We start from the raw sequence: 15290 nt of genomic DNA, 5'->3' as shown, positions 1-15290 counted from the left end.
CCTGTCTACATAAGGTCCCACAGTTGACAGTGCATATCAGAGCAAAAACCAAGCCATGATGTCGAAGGAATTGTCCGTAGCGCTCTGAGACAGGATTGTGTCGAGGCACAGATCTGGGGAAGGATACCAAAATATTTCTGCAGCACTGAAGGTCCCCAAGAACACAGTGGCCTCCATCATTCTTAAATGGAAGAAGTTTGGAACCACCAAGACTCTTCCTAGAGCTGGCCGACCGGCCAAACTGAGCAATCGGGGGAGAAGGAGTGCTCAGGACCTCAGACTGGGGCGAAGGTTCACCTTCCAAAAGGACAACAACCCTAAGCACACAGCCAAGACAACGCAGGAGTGGCTTTGGGACAAGTCTCTGAATGTCCTTGAGTGGCCAGCCAGAGCCTGGACTTGAACCCGATCGAACATCTCTAGAGAGACCTGAAAATAGCTGTGCAGCAACTTGACAGCGCTTGAGAGGATCTGCAGAGAAGACTGGGAGAAACTCCCCAAATACAGGTGTGCCAAGCTTGTAGTGTCATACCCAAAAAGACTCAATGCTGTAATCGCTGCCAAAGGTGCTTCAACAAAGTACTGTGTAAAGGGTCTGAATACTTATGTCAATGTGATATTTCAGTTTAAATTTTTTATAAATGAGCAAAAATGACAAATAATTTGTTTTTGATTTTTCATTATGGGGTATTGTGTGTAGATTGATGAGGGGAATAAAAAAAAATCAATTTTAGAATAAGGCTGTAATATAACAAAATGTGGAAAAAGTCAAGGGGTATGAAGGTACTGTACTTCCATTAATTTTTTCAATTGGTACCGGGGGACCTTCAGAAAAGTATTGTGCGGCCTGTGAGCAACCTAGAACATGTACGTGTTTGCGAGAGCCTCACCATCATATTAGTGTGTAACCCAAACTGTTCGGACACTACAGACAGAAGTTGGCAGATCGGCTGTACTGACTTCAGACGAGTCCCAAGACCCTATGGGGGTTGTAGAGCCAAACGTAGAGCAGAACACCATTATGTTAGTGAGAGTCTCATCTTTCCATAGAGGGGTCATAATAGTTTGCAGGCCAAACTGTTCGGACACTACAGACAATTTTGTGAGAAGACCGACTTTCGGGATGTCTCATGGTCTGACAAACACCGCTCTAGCTCTGTCACCTTTCACCACAAATGCGAAAGTGTGACATAGAAATTTGCAGTGGATTGAGATGGATCCAATGCAAAAAACAGATATCTCTAGTTTAAACTCACAGATTTTGATGTTTTTTTTTTATTATGCTACCTAATTAGATTTCCGCGGAGGCGTGGACATTGACCTTAAGGGTTTTTAAATGATGTTCTTAATTGTTTGGATGAGAAGAAACACTGTTCAGCCCTTTTTATTGACCTGTCTAAAGTATTTGACACTGTGGATCACTCATTACTTATTCAGAGGTATTCATAAATTGGCCTGGACCAGGCTGCATTAGCTGGTTTGAAAATCAGAACACAGTGTGTATTTACTGATGGTGTTAATTCTGGTTTTCTGGAGATAACAAAGGGTGTCCCACAGGGCTTGATTCTTGGTCCGGTTCTTTTCACTATTTACTTTAACAATATTTATTTATCTGTAAAAACTTTCACCTGTATGCAGATAACACTGTGGTGTATGCTATTGCCCCCACAACTGACCAGGCTCTGTCATAGCTTTAGTCTGCCTTTATTTCCCTGCAGAAAGCCTTGGTTGAACTGAAAGTTGTACTTTCAAGTATATGTTATTTTCCAAATCACATAAAAATGCATCTGATGATTTATGCATACGTACTTTGGATGGTGCCCTTATTGATCATGTCCCCACTTATAAATATGTGCACATCTGGATTGACAAAAGCTATCGTTGATGAGTTAGTTATGAAATTAAGACATAGGCTTCTTCTATAAGAACAGGTCCTGCCTTTCGTTAAATAGCAGAAAACAAATAATTCATTCCGGTTATTGACTATGGCAATATCGCCTATATGAAGACGATACTGCCACTGTATTGAAGCCATTGGATGCAGTTTATCATAGCACATTGCGCTTTATTATGGGCGATAGGTTCAGTACACGTCATTGCATTTTGTATCAGAAAGTAGGCTGGCCCTCCTTGAAGTCTCATAGATCAATGCATTGCACTCTTTTTGTCTATAAAGCCCTCTTGCATAAACGTCCACCATTACCTCATTGTTAACCTTCAGACGTATAAATTACCAGACCCGGACTCAGGGAGATTCCTTCAATCTCCACCGAGTTAAGTAAATCTGTTTTTAGTTTTTCTGCACCTCTCATGTGGAATGATCTCCAAAAGTCCTTAAAGTTGGTGGAGTTGGTGCCTTAGGGCAGTTCAGGCAGATGTTAGAGGGCCTTTTTACTGAAGAATGTGTTTGTTTCATATGATTGTGTTTTGCTTTTCGTGTTTTGTGTTTTGTGTTTTGTGTTTGCTTTTCATGTATAGTGTAATTGTTGTTTATTAATGTGTTCATGCAGGGCTTATCTGCAAAAGAGACCGTGCGTTACTCCCTGCTTAAATAAAGGTTAAATAAAATATGGAAATAGGGACGTTTCTTTTTCCATGGTGTGTCTACTGTGGGACTGGAATGTGATGTGGCATATGTATCAGACTTTTATTCTGATTTCCATCCATACCTGTAATCTATTTGGCAAGGGCTCACAGGAGCTTGGTGGCACCTTAATTGGGGAGCACGGGCTCGTGGTAATGGCTGGAGTGGAATTAGTGAAATGGTATCAAAAACATCAAACACACGGTTTCGCGCCATTCCAGACATTATTATGAGCTGTGCTCCCCTCAGCAGCCTCCTGTGCAAGGACTTCTGGGATCAGTCAGAGCTGCCATGATGTAGTGTGTGGAGTTGTCGCTAATCCCTCTCCCCTTATTTTTTATTTGATATCCCCTCATGAGTTATGCAGAGACTCATCATTAAAGTTTGCCATCTAATGCACTTATGTACGCATTGTGTCAGCTTCTTCAAGATCAACAACACGAGACCTTACACTAGTGAGTGGTTAAGGTAAGGTTTATGGTTAGAAGTTAAATCATGCCTAGATTTGAACTGCTGCCACTCGCAGATTTGAAGTCTGATGTGTTACTCTGCCACCCCCAACCTAACACCTACTGTATCTTGCCACTTCCTCTTATGACTCTTGCGGCATCTTCACTCCACATGGGGGTGAAGCATCCACATTGTTGGCATACAACATACAGCATATTCAAATGCACACAAACTGAGTTTCCGGTAACACTTTATAATAATAATAATTTATAAGGAATTTACAAACAGTTTTCTCACCATTTATTAATGTTAGTAAGCTAGTTATTCACACATTTTTAAACAACTTTTGAACAATGTATTAATGATTAATAAGATCATTCATAAGATGTTTAATATAGGTCCTTATAAACCAGTGTTTTCCTAACTGTGGTACGCATACCCTCAGGGGTATGGGTGAGGCCTCCAAGAGTTATGCGAAAAAATCTCACATGCACAATTGCAAATGTTCTATTTCCAAACATTGCATTCTCCACACATTGTGCTGTCAGGCCTCTGTCAAAGAATGGTCCAATATAAAGCTAGTCTTGTGCACTCTCTTAGTGTTTCCTCTGTGTTCATTTAGTCGCACTGCTAAATTGCTGCCGCCACGCCTCAAAAATATGGAACACGAAATAGTATTTCTGCCGGCACATGCCAGAGCTGTCCACATTAAGCTTTCCTCAGCCAACAAGACGAGTAACGAACAGCAAAATCAGACAACCTCATAGTAGAATACGCTAGTTTACCATATTTAATGTGAGGAAAGAATATTCCCCTCGAGGCACTTTCAAGTTGTGATGGCCACAGGGAGATAAACATGCATTCTGATAAGCCCAGTCATTGCATAACATTTCTTAATGCAATCCATGGAAAAACACACTTTTGAAAGCATACCGTATTTGATGGCCACAGCTATAAGAGGGGGATCCCAGCTTTCCCTTGCTACTATACAGAACAAAAGTATAAACGCAACATGCAAACAATTCAACGATTTCACTGAGTTACAATTCATATAAGGAAATCAGTCAATTGAAATAAATTAATTAGGCCCTAATCTATGGATTTCACATGACTGGGCAGGGGCACAGCCATGGGTTGGCCTGGGAGGGCATAGGTCCACCCCCTTGGGAGCCAGGCCTAGCCAATCAGAATGAATTTTTCCCCACAAAAGGGCTTTATTACAGACAGAAATACTCCTCAATTTCATCAGCTGTCCGGGTGGCTTGTGTCAGACGATCCCGCAGGTAAAGAAGCCGGATGTGGAGGTCATGGGCTGGCGTGGTTACAAGCGGTCTTCGGTTGTGAGGCCGGTTGAACTTGAGACATCTGTGGCATTGTGTTGTGTGACAAAACTGCACATTGTAGAGTGTCCTTTTATTGTCCCCAGCACAAGGTGTGCCTGTGTAATGATCATGCTGTTTAATCAGCTTCTTGATATGCTACACCGGTCAGGTGGATGGATTATCTTGGCAAAGGAGAAATGCTCACTAACAGGGATGTAAACAAATTTGTGCACAACATTTGAGAGAAATATGTTTTTCTGCGTATGGAACATTTCTGGAATATTTTATTTCAGCTCATGAGACATGGGACCAACACTTTACATGTTGCGTTTATATTTTTGTTCAGTATACATTTATTTCTCAACTCCTAAAAATGAGCGAACTGCACCATTTTAAAATGTGAGTATTTAGCAGCATGGTTTAGGCATGTTAGCGCTCAGCCTGTCGCATTGAGTGCATAGTGGAGAACGGGGCAAACATTTTACCGGGGTCAGTTGTAACATATATTCACAGAGTGTTTATACATCATTGGCTGTGTACCAGTGGAACGTTTTTTGGGGACATTGAAGTTATCAATATGTTGTATGTAATTATTTTTCTAATGAATCTATAGGCCTAATGTAGCACAGTCAAATTGTATTAATGTGAAATTAATTAATATCTATTATAAATGTGTTGAAAAGCTCTTCTTCAAATGCAACTGAGATGCTTTTTTGAATGTTAAATTAATACAAAGTCATTATAAATGTGTAAAAAATATCTAAGCACCTATAAATACAATCGTTTTCAAGCCCACTTTCTGTCATAAGCCTCTTTCAAAAAAAAATGTGGAGTGTAGTAAAATGTGTGGTGCGTGTTAGTGCTGTCCATGGTGGTGAAATGGGTACTCGAGGAAGGTTGAAGTTCAAAAGTGGTAATTGGTTGGTAAAATAATAAGCACACAACACAGGATATTTAAAGACCCCCTCCAGCAATTTTCTAACTTTTCCCGTTGAAATATTATATCTCAAGTATAAATACAGTAATGTACACACACTTAAGGGTAAAAAAAAAGCTAAATACATATCTGCTATTTTCTAGTTGTCAATTCAAGGAGTCGGCAGGGGTTGGTTTGTGTCATCGGCCATGCTTGCGGGAACAATAGAGGCCAAGCCCACCCTGCCATGTTATGTGAAGACCTGCACCACCTATTGAAATGCACCTTTTGTTAGGTAAATCATGTGATAAATGAAGTGCTAAGGTGGCTGGAGGGGGTCTTTAACCTTTTCACGTGCGAGTTCCAAATATCTCTAACGGTCGCCCCAGTGTAAAAAAAATGTAAGCGCATGATGTCAGATTGCACTCACTGTTCCAAAATTTGATTGTTATGCAACAGGGCAGTTAACCTGCGCTGCCCTCAAACTAAGGCAAACTGCCTGCTAATTTTCTATAGGCTATGTTTCAATTTCTAATTATTTTCTAACAAGTTAGATTTTCTAACAATAGTTTGAATTGAGGTGTGTTCCGCCTCCTAATTAATTCACATAACAAGTAGCCCGTTTCACTGTTGTGGACACTTTATGCTTGAGGCTTTACTGAGCCGGACAAACTTCTCTCTTCGACGAGAGCCCAAGCACTTCCCCAGTGTTTCCCCAGATCAAGTATGAATACATTGCACATCTCTAGTTAGAACAGGCCTTGCACAAACTTTTTACCCCTGGCACATTTTCTGGCTGGCGACCGCATTATCTTCATTGTTGTTTTCCTTACAAATAATAACTTTGGACATGTGTGTGTTCCTATCAAAGTAAGTGCCTTATTTTCTGTATATCGTGTTGTCGTTTCTACTGTAGCATTCCATTGTATGTTTAGAGCATAATGTATTTACTGTTTTATTTACATGTTTTCAAGTACTGGTGACAACTCATGCAATCTTATTCTTGCATAGATTGTAATATGATATATGTAAAAAACGTTTTGGAAGGTTGTACTGATTATGATGAGCTAATGCTACAGTGAGGGAAAAAAGTATTTGTTGCCTTGGCCGTGTGTTTTGGGTCATTGTCATGCTGGAATACCCATCCACGACCCATTTTCAATGCTCTGGCTGAGGGAAGGAGGTTCTCACCCAAGATTTGATGGTACATGGCCCCGTCCATCGTCCCTTTGAAGCGGTGAAGTTGTCCTGTCCCCTTAGCAGAAAAACACCCCCAAAGCATAATGTTTCCACCTCCATGTTTGACGGTGGGGATGGTCCCCTGCTGATTTTGTATGTTTGCCCACTGACAAAGAAATGATCAGTCTATAATGTTAATGGTAGGTTTATTTGAACAGTGAGAGACAGAATAACAACAACAAAAATCCAGAAAAACGCATGTCAAAAATGGTATAAATTGATTTGCATTTTAATGAGGGAAATAAGTATTTGACCCCCTCTCAATCAGAAAGATTTCTGGCTCCCAGGTGTCTTTTATACAGGTAACGAGCTGAGATTAGGAGCACACTCTTAAAGGGAGTGCTCCTAATCCAAGCTTGTTACCTGTATAAAAGACACCTGTCCACAGAAGCAATCAATCAATCAGATTCCAAACTCTCCACCATGGCCAAGACCAAAGAGCTCTCCAAGGATGTCAGGGACAAGATTGTAGACCTACAAAAGGCTGGAATGGCTACAAGACCATCGCCAAGCAGCTTGGTGAGAAGGTGACAACAGTTGGTGCGATTATTCGCAAATGGAAGAAACACAAAATAACTGTCAATTTCCCTCGGCCTGGGGCTCCATGCAAGATCTCACCTCGTGGAGTTGCAATGATCATGAGAACGGTGAGGAATCAGCCCAGAACTACACGGGAGGATCTTGTCAATGAACTCAAGGCAGCTGGGAAAACAATTGGTAACACACTACGCCGTGAAGGACTGAAATCCTGCAGCGCCCGCAAGGTCCCCCTGCTCAAGAAAGCACATATACATGCCCGTCTGAAGTTTGCCAATGAACATCTGAATGATTCAGAGGAGAACTTGGTGAAAGTGTTGTGGTCAGATGAGACCAAAATGGAGCTCTTTGGCATCAACTCAACTCGCCGTGTTTGGAGGAGGAGGAATGCTGCCTATGACCCCAAGAACACCATCCCCACCGTCAAACATGGAGGTGGAAACATTATGCTTTGGGGTGTTATTTTCTCTATATGTTAACAAATACTGACAGTAGGCCTATATAGGCTATTTTCTCAGCACATACAATGCATATGCTCTTGGCTGAGGTCAATATCAGGATCTTGATATGCATTTTGATATGCTAAATAAGGACAATTTCTAATGCTTATTTGAGTTTTGAGGACATGCTCAATAATTAGGCAAATATTATATCCATATAATTCTTTCAGACACTATAATTTTTGTATTCCCTCTGGATAATGACGCACACAAACCACAAGCTAAAAAGCACTCTAACTGGTAGCCTAGCAACAATAATCACTTATTTTCTGCTGCGGTGTTCCAACTGTCATTTTTGAATTTGGGCGGAACAAATGAGTGTGTCAACAGTGTGATCGAACTGACAACTGGAGAAACAAATAAGTGAGAAGCTGTTCAGAAAATACCCCAAAGAAGTTAAAGCTAGAGTGAGTAACTAATTTCAGATATGTTTTATTTATCTTAGTAACTAGAATTAAGAACATTAGCTAATTTGGCGAGTAGCCAGTAGGGCTAGCTAGCCTTGATAGGGGAGTAAAAGCTAACTTGTAGCCTAGCTAACAAATAACGAAATTGCCTTGAAGGGAAAACATTTTTATACCCTATTAAACCTCAAGGTGACAGGTAATGTTTTAAAACGTTTTAAGTATTTTCTATTACTGGTTAATCTAAGCTAACTAGCAAGCAAACTAACTAAGGAACTTGGCTAGCTAGTTAGTTAGTTCCAGTTCGTTTTCTCGTCATGAATGAAGCAGGTAACGTTAGAGTTGCTACCTTGTGCTATGGATATGTGAAATGAAAATATTGTCTTGCAATATCGACAAAATTGTATTAATGATTTATGCATTGACAATTTGGAGTGGATCAGAGACCAACACTCTACCACCACATTGGGTCTGGACTGCGAGGGCCCGTAGCTGACGACCCAATCTCCACCCCCCATCGCATCGTCCATAATAACAAACAGGGCAGACATTGGTATTGAGGGAAAAGGGAAGGGGTCTGAATACTTTCCGAATGCACTGTGCTCTTTATATCTAATATTGACCCATTTTGACCAGTGCCTGCCCTGCGTGCCTGGTCGGTATTCGGCCATGATTATTACAAGTTTAGATAGCAGGCTAGACTAATTTACCAATCTAAAAATTGTTAGCAGACATGCTAATTGAGTGATTGTCAGTGACTGACATAACAAGAGAAAAACTGTTGATTCACAACCAAATTTCGAAATTGCACCTCGTGTATTCTACTATTCTAACTCTAAACAGTAAGTTGAGACCCGACTGAGTTTTTAAACCAACCAATAAATGTTTTTTAGCTTAGCAGCCGGGAGCCCTAAGCAACCGTTTATGTTGCTTATGTCTGGAGCCGGCCCTGCTTAATGATAAATGGTCCCATATTAGCTCAAAAAGCATCCAACCAGGAATTTAACAAAACCGAAGCGCAACAATTAGGCCCACTTACGTTCAAAGAAAGAGTGTTAACTGTCAGGGGTGCCTGCCTTCTTTGTTTAGGTTCTGGTTTCTCTAGCTATTGGTGCTCCTTTCCAACATTGGTTTCTCACATGGCTAACATTAAGCTGTTGCTCCTTTCTAGAGCTAGGTCCTCGCTCCATCAGGTTCGAGGAGTAAACACAAAGGAAGGAATGTGAAGTTGAATTTACATACCTTCTCCCCGGCTTCACCTCTTTGACCATCTTCTCCCAAGTCACCCTGTGTGAAAAACAGCAGATAAGCAAAGATACAGTACCAACAATTCTGAAATGGCTTATACATAATTTACAAACAGATAGGAACGTTGCAAATTAAATGGCAACATTGTGGCTATTCAAAGCAGAACACATGTTCTAATAAATAGTAGCTTCACAGGATTTGTTAACAAATGTCAGTTGACAGCAGGCAAAGCTCAGTAACACACTATAGGGGCTGATTTCACATCTTGGCTTCTGTAGTCTCGTCCATAGTCTCGACTAACATGAGAAACACCATAAATGTGGACAATTGCAAGAGCATTGAACAGATTGCTGCTGGAATCACTGAGAGGTAGTGAGAAGAGGCTATGTCCCTTTGGGCATGCTAAACAAGGCCCTGGTGCCATTGAGCTGAATGAGTCACCACATCCCCTCCTGCCTCCCTGGGCCAGGGGACGGGGTGAGAGTTTTCACCTACCTCTCGCACCTAGCCAACAATAGCAAATCAAATCTTTAGAACCGAAGGGACGGAGCTGGGACTTTTGTTTGCGCATCATCACTGCTGCATAGGTTCCTAATCTTGGCTGATTAGGTTCCACCAAGGCCTTGCAACAGAGCTCGGTCTTAGGAGGGCTCAGTGACTCAACTTCATTGACTCTGCTGATGTCCGTAAAATTGGAGGGACTTGTGACATGCTCTCTAAAGATGGTTTGCTTCTAACGTCACAAGTTTGTCTAGGGCTTAGAGATAAAGTGATTCCATGGAACCTTTCTATAAATGACAACACTGCAATGTTGTATGGACCGGTATAAAACTAATCCTGATTAGTCAACTACTATATGTAATCTTAATGGCAGTCATGACCATGTCAAGTTAGTTGTCATAACCTATTATGACTTATTATGCCTGTCCATGACATGTCTTATATCATGCTACAGTTTAAAGATGGAAAAACAAGTTAACTGTTACTCTAAAACAAGTTAGCTATAAAACATTCATAACTTGAACTTTAGTGAAGATCTCCAATTGATATCCATGCACAATTAAAAACTGAAAATAGTGAGTAGCCCTTAAAACCAATACAGAAAAGCTGTTTTCACAAGATCATTTAACATTATAGAATAATATATTTTAGAACCTCAATAAAATAAAATAAAATTTGCATGGGAGGGATGGGTGGGCTGAACATGAAGTCTGAAGATTAAAATCAGGTCTTTACCTTTTCACCTCGCTCTCCCATTTCACCCTATTGGAAAATAAAGCAGATGGCGTTAAATCACACAAAAGCTCTGGGAATGTTGAGGTTAGGGGAAATTATGGCAGCCAGTCCCAGATTGTATCTGGGGTTAAATTCACATTTGATTATAAAAACGGGTCTCATGTTTCGGCTGCTCCCTCCTTAGATACCCTCTTTGTTGTTAAACATGTTTGACATTCTCTAAACATTATCCAATGATTTAAAAGAAACTCTCTCATACACTGACGAGATATTACGCTCAGGCCGGGATTCAATCCGATCCGCATTAGATCCGCGTTATAGCGCGTTTGACATTTAAAGATAATTTCCGATTGAGCTGAAATGCGTTTACAGTGAAGCGTTTACCGTGAATGCAATCTCTGCGAACATCTGGGAAATGCCTTTTTAAGTCACATTGGGGCTGTCCAGCCTGCTGCGCTATTAATTGAATTACTGGCCTCAGTCTAAAGCACAGAGCTAACACAACCTGCTAACGCTGTTGTTCTACCAATACCCCAATATCACAGGATATTGGGTAACAGAGGGCATAATTACACCAGTATATTTACCTCACTGATTTGAAATTTTTAATTTGTTTCACAGGACTCACAGATGACCATGGTGACATGGTAACATGGTTGATTGTTATGACAATGTTCAACTCTATAAAACTTTTTTTTTTTTTAACTATAGTGCATAAACCTATCATGTTTCCAATCAGTATTTATAAAAAGAAAGAAACTCCATCACTTGTATGTTTTCTTCATAAAGGAGAGCAGTTTACAACTCTCTATAAAACGCTGTTGAAGGCCTATTGACAGAAATGTCCATTAAATTGTTTGTGGAGCATCCAAGATCACCAGTGTTTTGGAGTGTATTCATTTTCTTCCTCCAGCTCTGTAAATGTATGACTCACAAAATGATAATATTTTGACCATTGAAGCAGGTATCTTGAAAGTGTAGGATTATGGCAAATGATTTGAAAAACAAGTGTTGAGGAAACAAAAAGAAACAAAAGCCTGGCTCCAAGAATATGTCACGAATGCAATGTGTTGAACGATAAGAGCATCCATGACAGTGTGTCACAAACCTTGGCACCAGGGATTCCATCTAATCCTGATGTACCCACATCCCCCTACAGACAACAAAACACACAGCTTATTCAGATGTCCTGTATCTCTAGAAATCATTTAAACACAGAAGGAAGGTTATGAGGTAAAATGAGGCCCTCGGTTTTTAATAATATAATAATAATATGCCATTTAGCAGACACTTTTATCCAAAGCGACTTACAGTCATGTGTGCATACATTTTTACGTATGGGTGGTCCCGGGGATCGAACCCACTACCCTGGCGTTACAAGCACCATGCTCTACCAATTGAGCTACAGAGGACCCCCAGGTACAAATAACCTCAAAGTAGGTTATAGGTTTGATTACATTTAGGTCAAAGAATAGGGCAACTCGCTAACTGTGTATTTCCTATGATTAACAACATGATAGCAACCTGAAAAGATATTGAAACATATGTATAACTGAAACGTATCTATGGCCAGGCTACCTACTGTAAGTTGCATTCACTATCACATTATTTATAGATCTATGGGCCATGGTTTTTCACTGGCTGGCACTTTATGTACTGTACTGTATGGTGCACGTGCACCTCTGTTGATTCAACACACTTTCACAGCTTATTGTGAAATATACACAAATTACTTATTCGAAATTCATGACAGGTCCACTTTTTCGTGTGTATTACATGATTTTCATCACAACGCATTTTGTGTGTATTACACGGTTTTCTTTCTTCATAACGCATTCGTGTACATTACACAAATTCCAATTTGTTGTGGCTAACATTAGCTAGGCTAGCTAGGTGGATAACGCTAGCTAGGCTAGGGGTTAGGGTTATGTTTAGGGGTTAGGGTTAGGTAACATGCTAGCTAAGTAGTTAAAGGGTTAAGGTTAGTGATAGGGTTAATGTTAGGGTTAGGAGAAGGGATAGCTAACATACGAAGTAGTTGCAAAGTAGCTAAAAAGTAGTAAGCAGTTGCAAAGTTGCTAATTAGCTAAAATACTAAAGTTGTCCATGATGAGATTCAAACACACACCCTTTGGGTTGCTAAACGTTCGCGTTATACTCTCACCTATCCTCCCCGACCAACCTTCCTCTTATCGTTTCTGTCTTAAGTAACCAATTGTCTATATGTGATTGTAATTCACTACAAACAAAATTGTGTACTGCACATGAAAAAATACACTTTTTCGTGTGCCTGACACAAATTTCCAATAAGCAATTTCACAATAATCTGTGGGTTGGTTGATTGGATAGCAGTCTCTTAGATTTGATTGATATTATCTGAGGTGTTGTAAAATACATCCATACAGGCAACCATTGCCTCAAGCTTAGCGTTGAAGTCCATGTGATGTCGTTTTATGCCTCATACTATTTCTTGGTGTTTTTTAAAAGGTTTAATAAACCATGTTTATTTGGAAGTCCAAGCATTGTTTACATGAATAGGAGTGATGCACAGTTTCAAACATTACAATGTTCAAATCAAACATTGAGTCAATAGCTACATACAGTACTATTTAAGATCAAGGGCGTTACCCATGTAATGCTAATAAAACCCATACATCATGCAATTATCTATAGGCCTGCACATGGACGTAATTGACATAACGATGATGGAATGTTGTCATAATGATGATGGAATTTGATTAAAATCCGCCATGAGTGTTGCTCCTTTCATATCTTTTAAACGTTTGCTGAGACTACAAAGACAGTACCTAAGAGTTTTTGTGTTGTTGTTATTTTCAGGAAAATACTTCATTATCTTTGTAATGGGGAAATGTGTTAAACTGTTTTTCTTTTCATGAATAGATACTTTGTGTGAATTAACTTTTAAATCAATTTTTTTTAAAGCTTTGGGTGAAATAATGTGGTATAAGCGGGTAGATTCACAGCCCGCTTATACCACATTACTTTGTGGTTACGGCTTTGAGATGCAGCACAAAGGATTTCTTATAAACAGGATAGTGGTTTGACCATTTCAGAATCCATGCCAGAATTCCTTCAATAAGACGGAAGCGACATGAGGCCAAAAGAACAAATGGGATTACTGACAATTGAATACCAGGTAGTATGAAACCTATTAAAATAAAAACAAAGAAATAGCTTCAAGGATGAGACAGGAATATGTATTTTGAGGTATGTGTCATCCCTACAAATAAAAACCCACAGCTATATAATATTTGCACAGCAGGATATTAGAAAGGAACAACTAGATTATTATCCTAGGTTGTTAGGTAATCTGCAAATAAAGCTATTTGAAACTGTAATCTCCCTATGTGTCACGTCTATCAGGTCTTCCTCTATAACAATGATTTTACCTTCAGCCCATCAACACCTGGGACGCCAGGAGGCCCAAGGGAACCCTGTAAGAGAGCCAAAAACAAATACAACTTAGATTACATTACATTTTTGATGTAGTATGCTTGTATGCATCTTGGGGAAGGTGACTATGATGTGCAGTCCTAATTATTAAGTGTTTTCCCCTGTTAAGACTAGTTGTATCATGATTTAATGAAAGGTATCATAAGCAGACTGACATAACTTCTCAGTGTTGAATGATTATTTGACAGTTCTGGAGAAGTCAGATTTACGGTTGCCACTAAGGGCTTATTCTCACAGAATAGAGTTATCAGGACGAAATTTCTATTTACGTAATATGTACATAGTGAAGGGAATGTCATGAGCCGAGAGAGGGTTCGGTTGACGTTCTTACTTCGCAGCTCAAAAGTACCGTAAATGTCACAGTAGCCATTAGCCAGGAGGCTAAGCATTGCAAACTATTCTACTAGCTAGCTAGCTAGCTACTAGCTAACGTTAAGCAAGCAACTCTTCCTGCTTCTTGTGGACCCGTGAAAGGTTCAACAAATTGTGTGAGTGGTAGGAATGGGCGGATTTCTCCATTCCCTTCTCCGGCCGTTGTATTGGGCAGTTCAACAGTGAGAAATGTCTAAGTCCCTGGAACAAAAACTTTGTGCTATCCAGGAGCACGAGTCCAGGACATCAATAAGCTGCTCCCAAACGTTTTAAACCTGCATCAGGAAATTGAGTCTATCATAGTTAATGTGGGATTCAATGACATTATGAAGGGCAGCTCAGAACAGCTGAAGATGGATTTTAAAGAACTGATTGGGTCACTGCTTGACACCAACAAATGCCCCATAATATCTGGCCCTCTGCCCTCCCTAAATCGTGGCATTGAACGTTTCAGCTGACATTTAGCCCTCCATAACTGGCTATGAGACTATTGTAGCTCTGTGGGTGTAACATTTATTGACCATTTTGATACCTTCTGGAAACAAAGCTCGTTTTATAAGGCTGCGTTGAGACAATGACTTATCAATGACCTAAGCCCAGCTCAGTTAATCCCTACCATTGTATCGCTGAGTTGTCATAATGCTTCAGCAAATGTACATTATCCCAGGGGCATTGGAAGACACAATGTAAGTAACCTAATGTAGTCCCTCTAACTGCCCTGAATGCCTCTGCTGATGCCACAGATATTGTGTGCAGTAATCATGTGCCTAAGAACCAGATTTATACTGTTAGCACTTAGCCGGTGTGCCCAAGGAGGCAGTCCACTCTGTGCAGCTCACCGTGCACTAACATGAAGAACATGAGCACATTTACTGCTGCTAAGCTTCCCAGTAAAGCGCTAAAAACAAGTAAGCATCCCAGAAGAAAAGTGCTCAAAATAGCCCACGTTAACATATGTAGTTTATAAAACAAGGTTCATGAAATCAATAATTTGCTAGTAACAGATGA

The 15290-nt window shown here is 40.2% G+C and overlaps 1 protein-coding gene across 8 annotated transcripts in view; it reads right to left on the bottom strand.

Moving 5' to 3' along the window:
• The window catches only part of LOC121571232 (collagen alpha-1(XXV) chain-like), a 516412-nt gene that overhangs the window by 104489 nt on the left and 396633 nt on the right, over window positions 1-15290 (bottom strand). For all 8 annotated transcript variants that reach the window (XM_041882570.1, XM_041882569.1, XM_041882567.1 and 5 more), the window contains 3 exons: window positions 13847-13891; window positions 10437-10463; window positions 9195-9239 (listed from right to left, as the gene is read on the bottom strand). In XM_041882570.1, coding sequence (XP_041738504.1) covers window positions 9195-9239; window positions 10437-10463; window positions 13847-13891 — 117 coding nt within the window. The remainder of the gene's footprint in view (window positions 1-9194; window positions 9240-10436; window positions 10464-13846; window positions 13892-15290) is intronic.

The sequence above is a fragment of the Coregonus clupeaformis genome, chromosome 8, assembly GCF_020615455.1.
Source record: "Coregonus clupeaformis isolate EN_2021a chromosome 8, ASM2061545v1, whole genome shotgun sequence".
NCBI lineage: Eukaryota > Metazoa > Chordata > Actinopteri > Salmoniformes > Salmonidae > Coregonus > Coregonus clupeaformis.
The sequence above is the reverse complement of the archived record's forward strand: the minus strand, read 5'-3'. Positions and strand labels throughout refer to the sequence as shown.